This window comes from Miniopterus natalensis, chromosome 20 (assembly GCF_054644295.1).
Source record: "Miniopterus natalensis isolate mMinNat1 chromosome 20, mMinNat1.hap1, whole genome shotgun sequence".
Lineage (NCBI taxonomy): Eukaryota > Metazoa > Chordata > Mammalia > Chiroptera > Miniopteridae > Miniopterus > Miniopterus natalensis.
The window spans coordinates 12,955,687-12,977,941 of NC_142100.1; the positions used below are offsets into that span (position 1 = coordinate 12,955,687).

Here is a 22,255-nt window from a genome sequence, read left to right on the forward strand (position 1 = left end):
ATAGATAAAGTTTTATTGGAACATGGACATTTACTATGTTGTCTTTGGCTGCTTTTGTGCCACGATCATGGAATTGAATAGTTGTGGCAGACTCTTTGGCCTGTGAGCCTAAACATTTACTTTCTGGCCCTTTACAGTTTGCTGAGCCCTGATCTAGACAGTTCTGCAGAGGGGGCAGGGAGGCAGGAGACAGATGAGGGTTCAAGAAGGAAGCTTCTTCATAGGCTGAACGTGGCAGGGAGCTAAATCTGGCAGTAGTCCATATGTAGGACTACTCAACAAGGAGGATTCCCCTCCACCAAGTCTTTGAAAATGACTTTGTAGGAGACAGAAGTTGATTAAAAAACTTCACATTTTATTTTATGGAATATGGTCATTGTTAAATTGAAAGCATGGAGCATAAGAGCTGTTCTGATTTAGACTCTAAACAAAAAGCCCACCTTCACATGAGCACTTTTAATAACTAGATCATGATTCTATACATAAGACATTTCATCCACCAGAGCGGAAGATGCTCAACAACATTGCTAACTTTAACAATTCTGCAGAAAGGTCTCTATAGGCAAAGTATAAGGTTTTTACTAAATTGGTGTAGTGTACACTTAAAATTACATTCATAAAAAGTTAGAGATTAAAATGCACTTCTGCAGTTCTTTTCTTGCCACCTGAGTTAAATTCAGGTCTCTTTTCCTACAGAATGCAAAAAAGACAACCCCACTGCTAAGTTACAAATCACTAGATGTTAGAAATCGTTTCCTCTGGAGGAGAATGCACTTATTTTTAACTTAGTAGCACACTTAACACAACCAACCTAAAGTTAGAAAAGCCACTTTTTTGAAGGCACAGTTTGTTTTCAGCTTGACTGTGGAAATAAAAACCTGTTTCATGGGCCCCATCTGGCAAGAAGGATGAGTTCACTGGTCTTGTCTGTAGTACCAAAGCCCACCCCACACGCAACCCCAGCCTGGGTACCTCTGAATGTCTCTAGAGGGTTAGAATTTTTTTTTAATCACCACCATCATGTGCAAAGATCCTAGAGACTCCTCAGGCCTCCCTTTGTTCTCTGAAAGTGCAAACAACTTTGCTTTACAAAGTAGAGGCAGCAACAGGTCCTTTGTGGGCATGGGAGCAGGGGTGAAGACCCAGCAGAGAGCTGCTGCTGGCCAGCACATGGCTTAAAGGCAGTCCCTCGGCAGAGGCCTTAGAATTAGGGGATCTGAACAAAACAAAATGAAAGATATGAGGCCTTCTAATATGTCTGAGGAAGACAAACTTCTATAAAAGTGAGGGCAACTCTCCTTCCATATGCTTGGGTTAAAAAAATGGGGTGATTGGCTTCTTCAATCCGAGAAAGACAGGGAGGGTACATAAAATAAGGTGCTACTTTGCTTCAAGTCAGTTAAATCCCTAATCCCATTAGGCAGATGGAAGGCTGCTGAAGAGAATGTTTGGCAGTGGGTGGCCTTTGGGGGCAGAACCCTTAGGTCTGAGGTATGATGACTGATCCCCATGAGTCCATGCCTGATGATAATAAGTAGAAACAATTATTACATGGAGGAAGATGTTAAGAGAGGGGAAAAAACAATGAGAATGAGTGAAAATGTACATACTGGCTGCTCTGTACTCTGGACTCATGTTTTAGCAGCCTTTTTGCTAAAAGCCCTGTGAACTTGTTTAGTTTGGGCTGGGTATGTTTAAAATTTCTCTTTTACCAGTCATGAAGAGAATAATCATGAGCTCATCTGATAAATGTCTAAATTACCTTTAACTGCATCCTCACGTCCTGGGATATCCATAATGACATGCATCAGATTCCTGGAGGTGGCTGCAACTTGACAGAAAGTATCTACTGATGGAGGCTGTCAGTATTCTTAGGAAGGACATGCATTATGGGATGTACCTTTACCAAACAAATTGTTACATAAATACTGATGAAGTGCTGCAGCACTTTAAAGAAGTTTCCTTTGCTTTAAGGGACTTTGTTTATAGGCTATAGAATGGATTTGGTGAAGGTCACTTAGCCAGTACCATGTTTCAAGGTGAAAGGCACTGTTATTTGAAAGTTTCTGATCTAAACTGTCCTTATTAAAATCGGTCCCTTTGACCATTTTCACCATCTTCAAAGTATTTTAATTACTTTGCTTTTTAAAAGGACAAGGGCCTGCTCAGCAGGCATGGCTCAGGGGCTGAGCATCTACCTATGACCCAGGAGATCTCGGTTTGATTCCCAGTTGGGGCATATGCCCAGGTTGCAGGCTCGATCCCCAGTGGCAGGTGTGCAGAAGGCAGCCAATCAATGTCTCTCTCATCGATGTTTCTCTCTCTCTCTCCTTCTTCCTTCCTCTCTCTCTCAAATCAACAAAAACATTAAAAAAAAAAAAAGACGACAAGGGCTTTGTGGCTTCAATTATTTTGTTGGAAGTACCAACACAAAAAAACTCATTTAATTGTAGAAATCAATTGTAATTAATGCTTTTAAGTGATTCTTTTTGTAAAATGAAAGAACAAGCCAGGCCAGTTAAATATGATGATGTCTGGGCTTTCTCTTTTAGCCAAATCCTTCTATACCAAGTTAGCATTATTTGTGGAGTTCCAGTCCTGAAATTGGGTGGTAGAGAACCAGGCACTGAGTCGTCACCTTGTAAGACATGCAACGAGAGTGAGTGGGAACCCTGGATGGGTCAGGAGAGCCCCAGAGGAGTAGAGGGCTCAGTGTAGATTGACCACTGCTTGGCCACGTCTGTGTAATGCACCATTCCCACCAACTTCACAGGGCCCCCAGTTGGTCAGCCAGCACAGCCTTGAGCTAGTGGAGAATCTACTCTTAATTAGGAACACAGAGTCAGAGATGAGGGTGCATGGAGAAGGGATTACCCAATTCCCTACGTACTTCCAGGTGTCACAGTAGGCAGGGCTGGTCTGAATCCCTGCTAAAATGCACGCCAAGGATGGAGGCCAGGAGGGGAAGAGATGACATTTGTCAACAAAACAGCAGAGAATCCCACCCTGGCTGGTGTGGTTCAGTGGTTAGAGCATTGCTGCACAGTGAAGGGTCCTGGGTTTGCTTCCTGGTCAAGGGCACATACCTGGGTTGCAGGTTAGATCCCTGCCCTGGTTGGGGAGTGTCCTAGAGATAACCAATCACTGTGTTTCTCTCACATCCATGTTTTTCTCTCTCTCCCCACTCCTCCCTTCCACTCTCTCTAACAATCAATGGAAAAAACATCCTCGGGTGAGGATTAACAAAAATAAAGCCACACACACACACAAAAACCCAACAAAAAAGGCTGACACAATCCATTTCTGAACCTCACACTGATGCTTTTCCAGGAGGTTAAGAGAATTATGTGCTCAGCGTGCATTCGTGTGTGTCTGGTATGGGGGAGAGATGATGACTGCTAAATAAAGGTGTGGGAAGGAAGGACCCTCCCACACAAACAATGGTTCACAGGGTCCCTTAGCACTCTGACTCACAGTAAGGCCTAGGAATGAGATATACAACAAACAGGGACTGAAATTCTGCCCACATCTTTCCATATGCTCACTGAAGTGAGAAATGCAACTTTTTCTTCTCATTCCAGCATGGTAATAATCAAAGGCCCAAGATATTCGAGGAGATTGTGCTCAGACTAAAACTCTAAGCATTCAGTTCAAAGAAGTGAGCGAGGTGTTGGCTCTTAGAAAAAGTGGGATACACACTTCCTCGTAACAAAATCTCTTAAGGCCCACTCTATTATAACATTTGCAAACATGTTAAATTACATACTAAAATTATAAATGAAATTTCTTGGGAGTTTAAAAGAAGATCCTTCAGATCTTTTCATCATAATGGAGGGGAAATTCTTCACTGTCTTTAAAGCTGTCGAACTTTTCTTTCTGTGCTTTTTATATTGACATCTAACTTGTCCACTTTGTTTGTGAGGCGGTCAATGATGTCATCTTGCTCCTCAATTTCTGTCTGCATCCCCAGGGCTATGTCCTTCAGCCGGCCCAGTCCTGTGGACAGCTCATCTGTGGGAGAGGGAAACAACATGCAGGCCTAAGCAAACAGTAATGGCATTGGGAACTGCTGCTTGTTCTTCCCAGGTGTTCAGTGACATTTAGATTAGGAAGTCCTCTTCCTCACATATCAGAGCTTTGGGTGCATTTTCCAAAATATGTGCAAGTGAAAAGAAAATAGGTTTACTCAATAAAAATATGTTCTTTTTAAAAAAAAATGTTTTTATTGATTTTTAGAGAGAGAGGAAGGGTGACGGATAGAGAGATAGAAACACTGATGAGAGAGAAACATTGATCAGCTGCTGCCTCCTGCACACCCCCTACTGAGGATAGAGCCCGCAACCCGGGCATGTGCCCTGATTGGGAATCAAACCAGTGACCTCCAGGTTCATGGGTTGACACTCAACCACTGAGCAACACCAGCCGGGCAAAAGTAGTATGCTCTTAATGTAAAAGCCAGTCCTCCCCACACCACCTATCTAAGATAACCACTGTTAATATAGTAGTGTTTGTCCTTCCAGTGTTTTATAAAGTGCATATAGGTCTACACAAATTTTCAGCAGCCTTTGAACCTACTAGTAAATTGCTGCAAATTGCAAGATCAGTTAGTAACCATGGAAAAGAGTACAGAGGGGCCTGGAAACAAATTCCCTTCCTAGACCCCATGGTGAGTATCTGGGAGAGGTATATTGGTTAACAGCCAGACTTGCTCTTCAGGAGCAAAAACCCCATGTCAGTGGGTAGTGACTGCTTTCCTTCCCTCCATCTCTAGCTTCCTGAAGCTAGAGCAAGCACAGATCCAGAGTGAAAAATATGAGGATCCCTGTTTGGAAACATGTCTGAGAGACAGACCTTGGAAGCCCTGTCCAACAGGAGCCCCTGTATCCACCAGGCTGTACCCTGCTGGTCCACTCTGCAAAGTGGCAGGAGAAAGACGGGGGAAGTCCCTGCCCTGCCACCTGGGATGCTCTGCCAGAAAACACATGAACTACAGATGTTCCCACTGGACCTAAATGCTGTGAGGTCCCTTTACCTATGTTATGAAAATTCACATTTCCCTACATTCATTCACTCAGTTTCCCAGAACCATGAACATATGGATGCTGCGAATGTTCTGGGGTACAACAGTTAGCTAGCAATTCCCAGAACTGGCCTGATACCATTTCCTTTGCTTACTTTGTGGTCAGGAAGAAGGCAGTGGCCTCTGAACAAGCTGGGTGCACAGATCCCTGCAGCCCGGTGTCTCCATGTCAAAAGCAATGAAGTGCTGAAGATGCTGAGTTCCTTCAGAGAGGCCAGCTGGCTGAGCCCCAGGTAACTGTGGAGTATACTGCTTTTGACAAAGGTTCGACCCTTGTGCTAGGTTACATCATTATTGTTGAAGTTCAAGTTTAAATTAAATGAGAGCCCCACTTCCACCCCAGGGGTCCTGGGCAGGCCAGAGCTCACCTAAGGAGCAGGGTCAGAATTTGCAATCAGGCCCAGTGGAATTAGCCCGGATTTCCCCACAAACTACACTTCCCCTAGGCAGTTCCTGTTCATGGAGCAAAGGTCAGAGGAGGCAACACTGATGAGACACCACCTAGAATAAACTCATGAAAGCTGCTCGCTGGTCAACCCCTACTGTTGGCACCACACAAATCCATTTGAACTTCAAACAGCTGACTTCCACTCCATTAAAAAAATAATCATTGAGTGCCTGTCTGCTAGGCTCTGGGTGTAAAGTAAAGACAAACTGAAATATTCCTGTGTTCCTGGGAAGCTATAGTCTGATCAGGAAGACATCAGATATACCACTATAGTGGGAACAATAGGGTGCTCTGAGAGACAAGAGGCGGCCACATTAAAGAAATGCTAACAGCATGAGAAGGAACAAGCCTGCAGTGTGGGAGGAAGGACACTCCAGGTAGATGGGGCAGTTGGCAAGAGAAGAACTCAGAGCTACAAAGTGGTGAGGGCAGGAGAGGTGGAGAGGCAAGCAGGGGCTAGAGGCCAAGGCAAGAGACCTGCACTGTAAGGAACTTGGCTGCCAATGTGCTCAAAGGGCCAGATGAGTGCTGCTCTTACCAGGACAGGCAGTTTCCTATGTGCTTGATGGTGTCACTGATGTACCCCTACCCCAGTCCTCCAAGGCAGGTTCTGTTCCTTAGCATGGTTTGCAGGGGAGGAAATGGGGCTCCACATGCCAGGTAGTAAGAATGAGGTAAAGCAGGGCCCAGGCTCCATTGTGTGGCTCCTCAGGGACTCTGGGTTCATTCTGATGTCACAACCCAGATGGGAGGTGAAAATGAAAGGAAGAAAACAGACTCTAAAGAGTGAGGGGTAAGATGGACACACATCTATTGGATCTGACATGTGATAAGGGAGAGGCAGACACCAGGTTTTAGTCCTGAGAATCTGGATACCTTCTATTGCACTGGCTCAGCACGAGCTACTTAGAAGACAAGTATCTCAAATAAGGGACTGTGGAGGCTGGTGAAGCTTCCAGTCTTACCTAGGTTGCTGTCGATCTTCTGATGATAGGCTCGAAGGTGTGGGTTCTTCGGGTAAGCCTCGGTATTCACAGCAGAAACGGCCCCTTGAGGGATGGAGTCTGAGTTTAGAAAGAAACACCAATCATCAACTGATGTCTCTAGAAATTCTACTTCACCAAATTAATCTCAATCTGGAAAATGGGTGTAAGGAATAAGGTGGTTGGACCAGAGGTCATTCGAAGAGATGAGTGGATAACACGCAGGGGCAGGAGCACTAGGCAGGCTTGTGAGGGAGGGAGAGATGCTTCCTCAGGGCAGCCCTTTGGAGATCAAAGACCTTCAACCTATGAGTGACTGGTCAGATACTGGCACACAAGCTCAGAAGACAAAGATTCATATAAGTAATAATATGGCACTGGAACAGCAAGAATGCACAACCACACAGACTCATGGACAAGGTCTAAAAGACAAGGTTTAGAAATCAAAATTCTGCCCTGACTGGTGCATCTCAGTGGTCAGAGCGTTGGCTCGACCTCCGGTCCCATCAGTAGGGGCTCATGAGGGAGGCAACCAATCAGTCTGTCTGTCTATCTCTCTCCGCACCTCTCTCCCACTCTTGCTAATAACCAATGGAAAAAATATCCTCCAGTGAGGTTTAACAACAACAACAAAATTGTTGTTTTATAAATGGGATGATGGGCGACTTTTTTCTTTTTGAAATTTATTTCTATATCGTCTTCTCACTTCAAACAAAATAAGGAAAAAAGAAATGTTAAATTATGCACATTTGCCTAGAAATAAATCTTCCTTGAACTCCAGTTTCTAAATGCAGAGAAAACAATGTTTGTTTTCCAGTTTACATCTTTAGGGGAAATATCCCCTTCAGACTTAGTGTATTTCTTCTAGCACAACCTACCAAAGCCATTCTATACATAGTGTCCTTTTCTGTTTCTGAGTTTCTCAATACACACCACACAAATAAAAACTCTCTTTAATTCATTACAATCATGTATTTCAGGTGTACGGCTCCTGCTCCACTTCTCCAGGGTATAAAAAGCTCAATTTTTTCCCAGGGTTATTTTTCTTTCATTTTGTCCTGTGGTTTTTTCCTTTCCAAACTGAACTGTGTCAATCTTAGTCTTTCCTGACCCCAGGCTCTTTCTCCATTCAGGCATCTCCTTAGCTGTGTCAACCATGACAGTGGTAGATTCCAGTGCACAGGAAACATTTGGTTTCTGGAGCCCTCCCAATGTGCCTGACTTTCTAGGGGTCTACAGGAGCCCCAAGGAGGCCGAAATTCCTTTTCAGGTAAGGGATGTCTCAAAGGGCCTGCCATTTGATATTAACAGGATGATTTCACACAAAACATTCTATCTTCCACACCTTTTCTATGCTGCTGCTTCTCCCTCCACTCAAGCTTGGGGGCTGTATTAGTCTCCTACTGCTGCTATAACAAACAGACTTATCCTTCAGTTCTGGGGGTCAGAAGTCCAACATGGGTCTCACTGGGCTAACATCAAGGTGTCAACAGGGTTCTGTTCTTTCTGGAGGCTCTTGGGGAAAATCCAGTTCCTAGCCTTTCCAGCTTCCAGAGGTCATCTGCATTCCTTAGTAATGGCCACTTCCTCCATTTTCAAAGCCAGTAGCACAGCATCTTCAGTCTCTCATTATGATACTCCCTCTTCTGCCCCCCTTTCTACTTAGAAAGGACCTTTGTGATTACACTGGGCCGAACTGGACAATCCAGGATAATCTTCCCACTTTAAGGTCAGCTGATTAGCAGCTATAATATCCCCTGCAAGCATATTTCCTTTTGCCATATAAATATTCACAGAGGATCTGGGATTAGGATTGGACATCTTCAGGGGACCATTATTCTACTTACCACAGGGGTTTTCCTGCAGCTGGCTTTTCACTGCCAGAACTCAGGCTCATTTTTAATAGGTCATAGGCTATCACTTTGTTATTCCACCCTCCAAAGTAATACACACCCCCAGCTCCCTGAGAGCAGCACTGGGTCCCTAACCCGCCTCATCCAGCATGTGGGATGACAGTAGCTGAAGCCCCTGTGCGCCCCCACCCACCACCCACTCAGGGCCAACACCAAATCCAAAGGTCTGCCCATAGAATTCAAATGTGGGAGGGCATGCAGGTCCCCACTAACCTGAGTCATTCAGCTTCCTGAGGTTTGGGTGGCTGGCCTGGTACTGTGCCTCCTGTTCTTTACTTGTACTTATAGCTTCTTTCAACCTTTTGATAAAAGAAAAAAGGGAAACTTTTAGAAAGGATAAACACTTATGACAGTACAGTCTTGTCGAGTAATGCCTGTGTGAGGAAATCAAATGCCTCCTCTGACTAAAGCAGGGATTCCACCAGCACCACTTGGGAGCCCCACCAGCCATGCACAAGCTTCCGAGACATCTACTTCAGAAGCGAAGCATCTGGTTTGGTGGCCCTCCCTTAGGAAAACAAGAATCCTAGCCCCAGGTAGAAGAGAAGCATATGAAACCACCAACTGGGTACTTTAGGCTGGGACTTAGCAAACTTTGATCTGCAGGCCAAATCCTGCCCACCACCTGTTTTTGTAGGGCCACACGCAGAGAATGGTCTTTACAGATGTCCACTGGCAATCACTTAATTAAATGATAGGGAACACTAACTATGAAGCTCAATTAAGAATTTCAGTCTTCTCATTAGTAGACCTGTATTACAAAACTTTAGAGATGGGCCTGGCTGGGCTGCTCAGTTGGTTGGAGCGTCATCCTGTACACCAAAGGCTTTGGGTCTGATTCCCAGTCAGGACACATACCTAGGTTGCAGGTTCGATACCCAGTCGGGGCATGTACAGGAGGCAACTGATCAATGTGTCTCTCTTACGTTGATGTTTCTCTTTCTCTCTCTCTCCCTCCCTCTCCCTCCCTCTCTTCCAGTCTCTCTAAAAATCAATGGGAAAAAAATATCCTCGGGTGAGGATTAACAAAACAAAAAACAAGCAAACAACAAAATCCCTCTGAATTAAAAGAGACACACACAGAGAGATGGTTATGGAACCTGTGTAATAATATTACATCAAACATTTTTTATGGGTTAAATGGGAAGCAGGCTACAAAACCAAAAGAATACAGATACAATACAACTATGAAATCACTGAAGAAGACGAAAAACTTAATTTGAAGTTTTTGTGTTATGGTAGGTTAAGGTGCAAATTTTCTGTAACATGGCCATGTTGCTTTTATAATAAACAGACATTGATCTGAGATACGAGTAGTACTATTTTAGCAGAAACTTAATTCTTTTATCTTTTAAACACGTAGCATTAAAATGCCTGTCAAAATCACGTGTATTTTTTTAAAAATATGTTTTTAGTGATTTGAGAAAGAGAGAGGAAAGGAGAGGGAGAAAGAGAGAAACATTGGTGAGAGATCCATCAATCGGTTGCCTCCTGCACACCCCCTACTGGGGACTGAGCCAGTAACTTGGAATAGGAATTGAACTGACCATCTCTCAGTGCATGGTATGATGCTCAACTGAGCCACACCAGTCAGGGCAAAATTATGTGTATTTTAAAATGAAAATCAATTGGCAACTTGGATTAAATATGGACAAGTTCACTATAAAGACTTTTCAAAGCAAAAATTCAGTGAAGTGAGTCACACTTGTACTGATTAAGCTTTCTGAAGTGAACATTCTCTTTTTCAAATTACTGGGGTGACAGTTACTGGAGCAGTAATTTATTGGAGACCCAACTGATGCCGAATTTGCAGACTAGATGTCAATTAAGTGAAGGTAATCGGGAGTGCTGGAGAAATGTTTCTTGTTCCACACTGTATGAAGAGGAATCCCTCCCAGTGAGAAACTGACAAGGTTCCTGGATTCCTTTAAGGCACTACTAGAAGTGGCCTGAGAGTTTTGGCCATTTGCACTAAACCCCACTTTCTGCTACTTCACATCAAGATGGCTAAAGACCCACTCACCTGCTGTTGGGCTGGGGGATGAGGGTGTCATTCTGTTCAGGTGGAGTCTCTGCTGGTTTAGATTTGAAGTAATTGACAAACCCCCCAAACACACTCTTAATGCTGTTAATGTGCTTCTGGCTGATCTTCAAATCTTGGTCCATTTTGTCCACCATCTTCTCTGTGCGTTCTAAGACTCCTCGCTGACGGACGAGCTCCTGGGAAAACCAGAGGTGAGGACATTATTTTTGTAATTATCCCTCCTTTATAGGACCAAACACAGCAGGCTCTTCAAAAACCCTCAGTGAGCACATATGGGGACAGAAACCATAATTTGTGAGGGGCGTGCTATCCTCTCTGACAACACATTCCTTTGTCTTCCCCTCCCTGCTCTACCTCTACTTGCTTGCTTTCTTATTTGCTCTTCAGTCTCTTTCCCCTCCTGCCCATGACGCTGGTTCTTAGGACATTGTTAAGATGGATGAAATGTGCTTGTGGGGGTCAGTATGCAGGGCCTGGACTGGCTGCAAATCCTCTCTAGCCCTCCCCTTGGCCCCAGTAACCCTTATTGGCTTTGACCTGGCACTGCCCCATGGGCTATGGTTTTATACTTTCTTTTTAGATATGGAAGTTCCCATGGAGTCATCTGGCTTGGGTCCTGTCTTTAAACTTTCATGGACTAAATTTTGGGGTCCTTTCTGGGCCCTGTTAGTGCCTAATTCCAGCTTATCCATAGCTTCAGTTTTAAAACCTGTAACAAGCCCTAGCTGGTTTTGCTCAGTGGTTAGAGTGCTGGCCTGCAGACTGAAGGGTCCCAGGTTTGACTCCTGCCAAGGGCACAACATGTAACTTGGCTGCAGGCTCCATCCCTAGCCTTGGTTGGGCCTGGTCGGGGCATGTGCAGGAGGCAACCAATGGATGTGTCTCTCTCACATCAATGTTCTCTCTCTCTCTCTTTCTTTCTCTCTCCCCCCCCCCCCATCTTTCTGAAAAGCAATGGAAAAAATACCCTCCGGGGGAAGATAAAAAAATAAAATAAAACCTGTAACAAGAATGACTGTCACAGGGCCTTTGCACATGCTACTTCTGCTGCCTATAATGCTCCCCATCTAGGTACTTGTATGATTCCATTCCTCATTTAATTTGAGTGTCCATTCAGAGGCCACTTCCTCAAAGAGCCTTCCCTGAACACTTTCTTTAAAGCAGAACTCCTCCTTGCACCCTCAGCCCTTGACCTGCTTTAGTTTCCTTTATAGCATGCAAATTCTATGAGGCAGGGACCTGCTTTGCTCACTGCAAATCTGCCTACTGAATCATGCTCTGTGCCCATGAGAACCACCTGGATCTTATTCCTCAAGATCTGATGCTTCTGGCTGGGGATGTAAATTCATCACCAAAGAAACACTAACACTTTCCTTTATTTGTGCCAAACTTGTTCCAGCGCCTATCTCAGGCCATTCTAACCATGTCCCTTCCCAGTGATATGCCTTTCTAGCCGGAAACCTCCCTTCCAAACCTCCCAAGTTTTTTTTTCTTTTACTTCATGATGCAGCCCCTGCCTTCAGCTGCCTCCCTCTCGCTTTTTTAACCCTGTGTCTCCCTGAGGCTCAGCAAAGTAACTGTGCAAATAATCTTTAGAGATGTTCTCTCTCTCCTTTTTTAAAAAAATGTTATTGATTTTAGAGAGCGGAAGGAAGAGGGAGAGAGAAACATCAACTGGCTGCATCCTGCATGCACCCTACTGGGGATTGGGCCCCAAACAGGGGCATGTGCCCTGGATGGGAATTGAACAGACAACCTCTTGGTGCACGGGACAATGTTTAACCAACTGAGCCACACCAGCTAGGGGGTGATGTAGTTTTTTAAATTTTATTTATTGATTTTAGAGAGAGAGGAAAGGAGAGGAGAGAGAGAAATATTGATTTGTTGTTCCATTTATTTATGCATTCACTGGTTGATTCTTGTATGTTCCCCAACCAGGGATTGAACTTGCCACCTTGGGACGATTCTCTAACCAACTGAGCTACCTGGCCAGGGCTGAGTCAATATATTTATAACGGTCCAATCCCACCCACCTTATTTCATATGTTGCAGAAAACAGAAGAATCTGAAGCTGAAGAGGTACTTAGTGCAGCTAGGGGTGGGAGTGGTGGCCAGGGCTCTGCTGCCCAGCAGGAGGCAGGTTCTTGGCTTCCCTAATAGTGAACTCTCCCATCACAGTTCAGCTCGTTTTACAAACTACTTGCCCTCCCACCTTGGCCTGTCCACCTCAATTTGGAGAGCCACAGCACTAACAAGCACCTGACAAAACCTTCCTCAATTTACAGTGATATTTTATTTTTTTCTGTTTACAAGTGACACAGTCTTTCAAACTTTGAGTCTGCGTCACTGTGCTGACTCAGTAAGGAAATCAAACATCTTATTTAGGTGTTACGACAGAAGTGCAGAGAAATATGTGGGGGTGGCTTATCCTGCTGTGAGGCTGGAAGGCCAGGAAATGAATGCAGCTCTGGACGTTTCTGTGAACTGGAAGCTGGTGTTTACCAGAGGTGATCTGCTGGTCAGGAGGCCAGCAGAGGAGGACCTTCTACTAAAATCCTCCTCCAAGGCAGAGGAAAGGACAGGACTCCTTGTACCTGTGACCTAGTTCTAACCAATGAGGAGGAGGGCTTGGCAGAACAAATACCAAGAATGTCAGGACAGAAAGGATAGGCCCTGCACTCCAGCCATTAGGAGGCAGGCCTCAAACGCTCCTGTCCCATGGCATGCTCTCATCCCTCAGAAGGGGGTCACGTCATGTCTTCTCTATTAGTTCTTATGAGAATGGGAGGTCACCTAAGAGACTGGGCGGGGGGAGGCTGTGAGCTCTGCAAAGTGCCCTCAGTGTAAAGGGCACAGATACAAAGCTCTTAGCTCAGGTGTTAGCATTACAGGTGATTCCCCCTCTCCCTTGAGCCCCAAAAAGTTTTCTAAAGTTAAACTAGAAAAGATGGCTGAAGAAAAAATCTGGTTGGCTGGCAGTACAATGCTGAGGGACAACAGAGAGAAAGAGTCTCAATTCCTCTTTGGTTTGTGGCTTTCTGTCAAGCACAGAGATTCCTGACAGAATAAGAGGAAGCAGAAAGGTGAAGACCTGTAGGGTGTACACTGCCCGATGCAAGGTGGCACCTGCCCGATGGAGTATTCCAAGCGCCATGTGAGGATGTGAAGACATCAGGGAATCATGGCTGGCAGCGTGATCTTTGAAAAACACACAAAATGACAGAGGTGCTGCAAGATACCCACCAACACCTATTATCGAGCATCCCCTCTCTGCCAAGCACTGATCCAGGTGCGTGGGATTCAGGGGTGAATACCCCAAATCTCTGCCCTGATGGAGCTGACAGTTTAGCAGAAGACAGTAAGAGGGAAGTTAAATCTGATTTTTCATTTGTTGATAACGCTGTGGTGCTGAGAATCCAAGGAAGGCAGCTGGGTCCCTGCTTTACTGAGCTTACAGCCTCATGAGGAAGACAGAAAAGAAAGCCATCACACACCGCGATAGATGGCTCTGCTAGGGACTGGTTTAAGGGCGGAGGTGAGGAAGGCTCCCCAATGGGGTGAGAAACTGAAAGCTGAGAAGTTAGGCAGTCAGAGGGTCAGGGTGGGGCAAGAGCATTTGGGCAGAGGGAGTGGCTAGTGCAGAGGCCCAGAGCGGCAGGGCCCGCTGGGGGAACTGAGAGGGGAAGAGAAACTGTATGTGGTGAGCATGACGGAGCAGGTGGGGATGCAGGGCAGGACCCAGCAGGGCTCAGTGATGGGGCAGAGCAATTGCCTTCAAAGGGCAGCAGTGACCACCAGACTCCAACCCCAATTCACAGCCAAAGCATCTCATAACGTCAGATGGATCTCAGCATCTTCCCTAAGTCATGCTCCGAGTTCCTGAGGGAAAGGTGTCAATATTGTTTCTCATATTGAGCTTGTAACTGAACTTAGGTATCAAATGATAAGTAGGCAGATGTCAATTGGGAGTAAAAAAGATGAATCTAGAAACTTGACATTTATCTTCATCATGTAGCTCCTCTCCCAAAGAGCACACACATGCACAGGCATTGGCAGGGGCACATGAACATGTGTGGAACATGCGCAAATCTGGGCTCAGTGCAGTAGCACTTGAGTCTTGTAGCATGTCTCATAGTGATAGCATGAAGTGACTCAAAATCATAAACTGAATCTTAATTGCATAAAAAACCCACCAAGGGCAAGGTGGTGATGTTGGTGCCCCTCACAGCGTGTGTGCAGGCAGACCCAGGGCCCAAGTAAAGGACTATCTCAGCAGAACTGGAATGTCCACATCCTGCACATTCCAAAGAAAGGCCTTGTGTGCCGTCTTACCCTTCCTCGAATTACCCTGATAAGTGTCTTTGTTTCTCTGAGTCCTTAGGCCAGATAGTTTATGCAAACGATGTGATTTATGGTTAGGGCCTTGGCTTGACTTTTGGAGGTGTTAGGACACTTAGGCCAGCCAGGCGGGCAGCCAGGAAGCCATGTAGGCATCCATGTAAACATGGCTAACCCCCAATAAAATCTCTCGATCCCCAGGTTTGGGTGAGCTTCTTTGACTGGCAATAACTGTGTGTGTTGTACATCATTGTTGGGAGAAAGAAGTATGTGTTGTCAGTATAACTCCAATGGCAAAGAACAGCTGGAAGTTCACACCTGGTCTCTCCTGGACTCTGCCCTATGAGCCTTTTCCCTTTGACAATTTAATCTGTATGCTTTTACTGTAACAAGCCTAACTACAAGTTTAATAGTTTTGCTGTTAGTCCTAAGGAATGATTGAACCTGAGGGTGGTTTTGGGGACCCTCAAATAACATCTCCAAAAGCATCTCCTGCTCTTAGAACCACCAACTTGGAGGTGGAAGGCTGGAGAGCATATAGCCCCTCAGTTTCCCAAAACACATAACCTGGTCAGCACAGCAAAGTCCCTCAGGACAACATGGCAGCCACCAGTGGACATTTCAGGAAGGAGCAGCAGATATGGCCAGATGCCACATCTCTGGTGTGGGATGTCTAACCTAATGGAATGGTAACAACTCATCCTCACAAGGAGCAAGTTTACCTGAGATCCCAAAATTTTCCAGTCAAATTCAATCATTGACAGTTCATGAAAAATTAGTCAAAAAAAAAAAATCCAAAACAAACCTACTAGTGAAGATGTAGTCCAATGACATTTCTCTGTCAGAGTCCTTTACACCTGGTAGAAAGCCTGAAATGCCTAAGGAGGCATTTTCTGGCCATTAGGAGGGAGATTTCATCCACAGCCATATAGATCAATTCATTCTTCCCATCAATCTCACTTCAACTTCCAATTGATCCTCTGCTCCCCCCATTTTCTTTTTCCTTCCCTTCCTCAGGTCATTTATTCACCTGGAAACTATTTGGGGAGCACCTGTGCTGAGAAGTGTGGGAGTACATGGTTGAGCAAGAGACTGCTCCTCCCCCATAGCTAATATTTAGAAACCTACCGGGGAATTACTTAACCTAGCAGACGTCTTACCCCTCCATCAGCTTTTGTGTCAGGACAGGGTTGTGCTAAGAACTATGGTGACATCAGAACCACCACAGGTTGCCTTGGAGGGGAGGCTCTGGTCAGTACAAACCCTCATTTGGAGTGGGGAAGGCTCTGCTCCAAGGACAGTGTCCAAGAGAATGGGGACCCCATCCTAAGTTACGGAGACACCCTGAAAAGATGGCCACGTTAGCCTCTGTTTCTGGGCTAGGAGAGTATTCTCCTCTTGTCCACCTCTCTGAATTAAATGTTCAGTGTGGCTTCAGTAACTACTGAATGTTGGAAAGACACCAAGAAGGCAAGTGTGGCCCCTGCACAAAACAAGTGTGCAGGAAGCTGTGGCCAGAGCTGCTGGGTGCATCATGTTGAATCCCACTGAACACTACTCCCTTTCCACCAGCTGTTCAGGCCTGGGTCTAAAGTATGTTGCTGGATTCCCCTGAACCGAGATCCTGGACCCTACAAAATGTCACTGGAGCATGCTCAGCTCGCTGCCAGAGAAGACATGAAGTGCCCTGGGCAGGCTCCTCAGCCAGGGTGGTGAAAGGGTGGACAAAAACAGCATCCAAGCAGGACACAAAGAGGCTCACCCAGAGGTGCAAATGACTCAAATGCCTATCATTAGGGCACTGGATACATAAACAGAAGATATCATTCAATGGAATATGGCATAGTCTAAAAAAACAAAAAAAGAGCAGCCCAGCCAGTGTGGCTCAGTGGTTGAGCATCGACCTATGAACCAGGAGGTCACAGTTTGATTCCCGGTCAGGGCACATGCCCAGGTTGTGGGCTCGATCCCCCGCAGAGGGTGAGCAGGAGACAGCAGATATCAATGACTCTCTCATAACTGATGTTTCTATTTCTTCCTCTCCCTTCCTCTCTGAAATCAATAAAAATATACCAAAACAAAGAGCAGCACATCATATATTGCTATGGAATAAACTCCAACCCTATTAAGCAGACTAAAATGTATAGAATGTTTCTGCTTAAGTTAAAATTCAAAAAAAGACAAAAGACTGTAAGTATGCTTGTATACACAGAATATCTCTATAAAAACATCTAAGGAACTGATAGTAAAAGGGAGGAGCAGAGGGATAGGAGTAAACTTCATACCCCTCTGTATGTTTTTAAATTTAAACCATGTGACTGGATTATGGCTTCACAAAAATTAAACCTTAGGAAAAGAAAATAAATATATCACACTTGCGAAATAGGAGAAGAGCTGAGCGGTCTACAAATCTTTCTATGGTTTCTATGTGTTTATCAGGCCAGCCAAGTATGACCCACTCTGCTCTGCCTACTCCTCTGTCCGCTGGTGGTCATGACCTCTGTGTGAAAAACAAACCTCGCCAGGTTTCACAGAAGGGCAGCTCTCCTTCGCTAAAGGTGATTTGACTAAGTAATTTTCCTACTTCTGCCACATTGGGACTAAATGATGACCTTCCCAACCCAGTATTATCTGTAAACTCCTATCCTCTATAAAAATCTGTCTTGTTTTGGCTTGTTTCATAGTGCTGGGTATCCAGAAGGCACCCGTCTAAGCTGGGAGCTGAGCAGGTTACTCGGGTCTGCTGGAAACTACCCAGTGCACTGAATGGCAGGAAGAGCTTACCTGTCACACCACCACTGCAAGGGGAATGAAACAGTGATGAGATTCAAAGACAGTTTGGAGAGCATGAAGTAGAGTGGCGCAGGGGTGCTGACCATTCCTGCCTCTGATAATTGAGAACTTAGAAAAATTCGACATGCAATCATGCTAATGAGACAGCCTATCACTGACCATTCATGATCATATTGTACCTCTCAGAGTAACACCTGCTTGGCTCAGGCTAAGCCTCAGAGGCCTGAGGTGCCAATCTGTGTCTGTTCTCACAGTCCTCACTATATAGAGAGAAGGACCTCTGGGGGCAGCATGGGGTGTATCAACATAATACTTACGAAACAACTCACATCTTCTATGTTTTTGGCTCTCCTGAGTTATGAGAACAGATCTTCCCTCTAGACCACAAAAAGCTCCTAAGCTGGCTCCTCTAGGCTCTTACTTGTACTCATCCTGTACATCACTTCCCTGCCCAGGAGCCCAGGAGCCCAGGAGCCCAGGAGCCCAGGAGCCCAGGAGCCCAGGAGCCCAGGAGCCCAGGAGCCCAGGAGCCCAGGAGCCCAGGAGCCCAGGAGCCCCGGTTCCAGGCCAGTGCCTTTGCGCTGCCCCTCTTTCCCCTGGGAACATCCCTCTTCCTCCTCACTCCTCTGCTCTAAACCTTAGCCTTAAAAGGCCAGATTCAAGTTTATCCCCTCTTATGATACCGACCTTGTGTCATTCTGATCTCTTCATTTATTCTGTTTCCAAAAACATCTCTTTCAACAGTTCTCAGCTTCCTTGGGCCTGGAGCATTCAATCAAATGACCCCTCCGCCAGTGCCCTAAGACGTCAGCAATTTTCCTAAATCTGAGTCAACACTTTCCATTTAGACTCAAAAATAGGGATCCAGTAGATATGACATGTAAGAACCACAAGCTAAACTTCCTCAACAAGGCTAAGGACAGGAAGCTGAGCCAATGAGGGCTCTGTTAACAAGGAAAAGTAGGGAAGGTAAATCACCCAAGAAAGGGCCAATGGGGAAATGTAGGAGGACTACTTGAGAAGTTAATCAATAAACCTCAAAACTGCCCAAGACCGTAAGTGATCAGGTCAGAATGAACTTTGCCAGGGAAAGGAATTACAGGGAGACCCATGGAGAAAGATATTAGCTTCCAGCATTACCTTTCAAAGCTACATATGCTTAAGATTAATTATTCTTAGCTGACATAGAACAATCCTGCCCTGGCAGTGTGGCTCAGTTGGTGGGGGTGGTCCAGTGCACCAAAAGGTTGCCAGTTTGATTCCCGGTCAGGGCACATGTCCGGGTTGCAGGCTTGATCCCGGGTGGGGTGAGTGCTCCGATCTTGCATCAATGCTTCTCTCTCCCCCTAAAAATCAATAAACTACTCTATAAAAAGAAAAGAAAGAATAATCTGCACATAAGGTCCTCCTCTGAAATCATCTATAGATATGGAAAGAACTGACAAAGGTGAGTTGGAACGATGGGCCACACACCGTCTATTTAGATCTTTGTTTGGACTTGAAAAGTAAAGATAAGGCTCTCCACTTGCTCTGGCTTACTCAGCAGGTGTCCAGGCAGACAAGACCTCACCATCTCTACTGGCAAGGTGGAGAAGTCGTCACTGATGGGAAAAAACTCAAGGCCCATTTGCTCTCACGGTTCAGACACCAGCAGGCACACACACAGTCCTCACTCATTCTGGGTCACCAGGGGAGGAATGGCTGAAGCCCTTGGACCAGGCTTCTGACCAAAAAATTATGTAAAAGAAACAGACCCTCCATTTCCCTAACCCAGGCTCTGCTGTTCAGAATTTTTACCTACCTGGACAGGAGAGTATGGAGTGTACCTTTGAACCAGGAGAAGAAAAGAACCAACTAAGCAGTCTAATGGCTAAGTAAGATTCCTGGGGGCAAACTGCCTCTTTCAAGTACTCAAGATGTACATCTTACAGAGTTACAAATTATTATAAATCACCAAGTCACTAAAGTACAAGAACCTATTTTAGGCAATTAGAGAAGTCCCCAAAGATCGTGAATAAAACACTTCTTGACCCCTGTGACAAAGCAGACCGGCCGGTCCTGCCCAGCCCTGCTCCAGACTCACCTCTGAAGAGGCGACCCCGATCTTCTCGGACTCATACATGAGCGACAGGGACCTGCTGGTGCTGGCGACCGCGGCATCGGCCCTGCGCAACACCTCCTGCCGCAGGTACTGTTGCCGATCCGCCGGCGCGCCGGGCCCGTCGGAGAGGTCGCGGACGTCCTTCCACGGTGTCGGAGGGGCGCCCTCATCCTCCGGGTCGTCGTCGAAAGGGTTGTAACTTTTGGGGTAGGCCGACATGGTCCCGGCGCTCGGCTCCGGGTGGGCAGGCGCAGGAGGTGCTCGGCCGAAGTGAGGAACGGCCTTTCCAGGTCCGCAGGGGTCACGGCTGCGCTCCCGAAGCCCTCGAGCAGCGCCCACCACCCTGCAGCCTCACTGCGCCGCCACCCTGCGTCCAGCTCCTCGCTCTGCCAGTCGTCTCCGCGGTCGCAGCGCGAGCTTCTTCCGCGCGTCGTGAGTGGGTGACCCCGCGTCTGGAGCCGACCAAAGTGCCCAGAGGCTTGGGGGGGAAACCACGCCGGGCGCGCGCCACCCGGCAGATCGCAAGGCTTCTCTCCCCCCTCTAGTGGTGGGACCGTCCCATGGCAACGCCGCACCCAGTGTCGGCAACAGAGAGGTCACGTGGTGGGGAAGCCGGATGCGGCCGCGCCTGCGCGGTGAGCTGCGGAGCTCAAGGGCCGGTGCGGGAAGCCGGCGGGCAGCGCCGCTGTACGCGCGATGATGGCGGCGGCAGCGGCAGCCCGAGGAGGCGGTGGCGGTGGCGGTGGCTCCGGCTCCGGCGCCTCGCGGGGTTTCTACTTTAACACGGTCCTGTCATTGGCCCGCTCCCTGGCGGTGCAGAGACCTGCATCATTGGAGAAGGTAGCCTGGGCCGACCCGGCCGCGGGCTGACAGGACTGGGGGAGTGGGGCGCCGAAGCGGGGATGCTGGGCAAGGGTCTGCAGGAGGTGGAGAAGGGTCGCGTACTGTCTGTGACGGGAGGGGTTTCCTGAGCCGAGGTGGCCTGCGGGGTGAGGAAGCCTGTGGGCGGAGGGGGTCGTGGGGGAGTGGGCCGTGTGGAAGCACAGGCGAGGACGCTGCGGGTGGGGGGCCGTGAGAGGGACGTGTGAACTACAGGCCGGGGTTCGAGCCGACGGGATACCTTGTGACATAGCTGGGGCGGGGGCGGCGGCGAGGAGCAGTGGCAAGAGCCGAGGACCAGGATAAAAATCTGGGTCTCTGCTTCCAACTTTCCCTGCTTTTTATTCCGTGACTTTGAGGAGATACGTTTCTTGTAAAATGGGGGTGCTTCCACCTGCTTTGTCCGCTTCACGGGATTGTCGTGAAGGGCGGATGAACTAGTGTATCAGAGTGCTTTCTGAAACCCAAATCTACTGCGCATTGTTTTTCTGTGACACTAGAGGGGGCGTTAGATAGGGTAAAAGATTGTGTTTGAAGAAGGGATGGTGGCAGGGAAGCAGGAGTGAACTGTCAGTGGGCAGAGACTTGAACTGAGGATTGCTTCAGAGGAGGAAGAACTTATGCCAGAGGAATCCTTATCTTGGGAGAAAGGTGAAAGGCAACTCGAGGGTGTGCCTGGGATGGTGGAAAGAACACAGATTTTAGGGTCAGGCCTGTTTGGTTCCTGCATTGTTACTGTGCATTGTCTTGGACAAGTTACTTCAACTCTCAGAGCTTCTGTTTCCTTATCTGTGAAATGAAGTGGTTCTTGAAGATTAAATGAGCTCAAGCATAAAGTACCTTGCACAGAGCTGGGCACAGCAGGTGAACAATAAATGCCAGCTTTGTTCCCCTACCGGTGTGTGATGAGACTCATTATGGGGTGTTAGTGTTGAAGGGTGGGATTCCCCCCCCCACACACACATGGCTTTCTGGCAGATGGAAAGGGACTGTTTGACAGCAGGAGAAGAACAGTGGTGACTGGAGACTTGCCTGCTGTAGGTGGGAGTGGTTTTGTGGTTCTGGTGAGGGGCAAGCTCAAATGCCATTTTAGGTGCTCTGGCAGAGTCACCTACTTCTTCCTTGCTTTTGTAGCTCTCAAACTTGATTTACCATTCAAATGCAGGGCAAGCAGGTCTTGGGAGACTGATGCCAACCTGACTTCTAGTTAAAGGAGTACAGTAGAATGGAAAGAATATGAATTATAGAGAGAGGACCACTTGAATTTAAACCGTGTCACTTGCTTATGTTGGTATAATTCTGGGCAGGTCATTTCTCCAATCTTATCCTCTGCTTTTTCCTGCAAAGTACAACTAATTAATATAAACTTTAGGTTGGCAGCTCCCTAATATTTCTTAATTTGGGAGGTACTTCAGTCTCATTGGCAACATTTACAAATCTCTTCAGAAAAGAGTTCACAGAACAAGCCTGAGGCTGTTATCTATAGAGGGGCTTGCTTGTGAGGTTGGCTCCTGCCTGGCATCTGGGAACTTAGCACTTAAACTGTTCCCTCCATTCCCTAATTGATAAGGGTGGTTCACTATGCCTCGACCCTTTGTACAAACAATATGATTTCTGTTGAACACCTGCTTTCCTTCTGGGAATCTGGAATTTTGATGGTTGCCAGGCAGGCAGTG

The 22,255-nt window shown here is 46.7% G+C and overlaps 2 protein-coding genes across 2 annotated transcripts in view; one reads left to right on the plus strand and one right to left on the minus strand.

Moving 5' to 3' along the window:
• Positions 1 to 334: 334 nt before the first annotated feature.
• Positions 335 to 20,107, minus strand: SNAP29 (synaptosome associated protein 29). The gene is made up of 5 exons (XM_016204327.2): positions 19,683 to 20,107; positions 10,448 to 10,644; positions 8,638 to 8,723; positions 6,494 to 6,592; positions 335 to 4,011 (listed from the first exon to the last, which is right to left on the minus strand). The coding sequence occupies exons 1-5, from the start codon at positions 19,917 to 19,919 to the stop codon at positions 3,854 to 3,856; spliced, it is 777 nt and encodes a 258-aa protein (XP_016059813.1). The 5' UTR covers positions 19,920 to 20,107; the 3' UTR covers positions 335 to 3,853.
• Positions 20,108 to 20,381: 274 nt separating this feature from the next.
• PI4KA (phosphatidylinositol 4-kinase alpha) overlaps positions 20,382 to 22,255 on the plus strand; it is a 96,889-nt gene continuing 95,015 nt past the window's right edge. Inside the window, exon 1 of the mRNA XM_016204326.2 lies at positions 20,382 to 20,540. Coding sequence (XP_016059812.2) covers positions 20,397 to 20,540 — 144 coding nt within the window. The 5' untranslated portion in view covers positions 20,382 to 20,396. The remainder of the gene's footprint in view (positions 20,541 to 22,255) is intronic.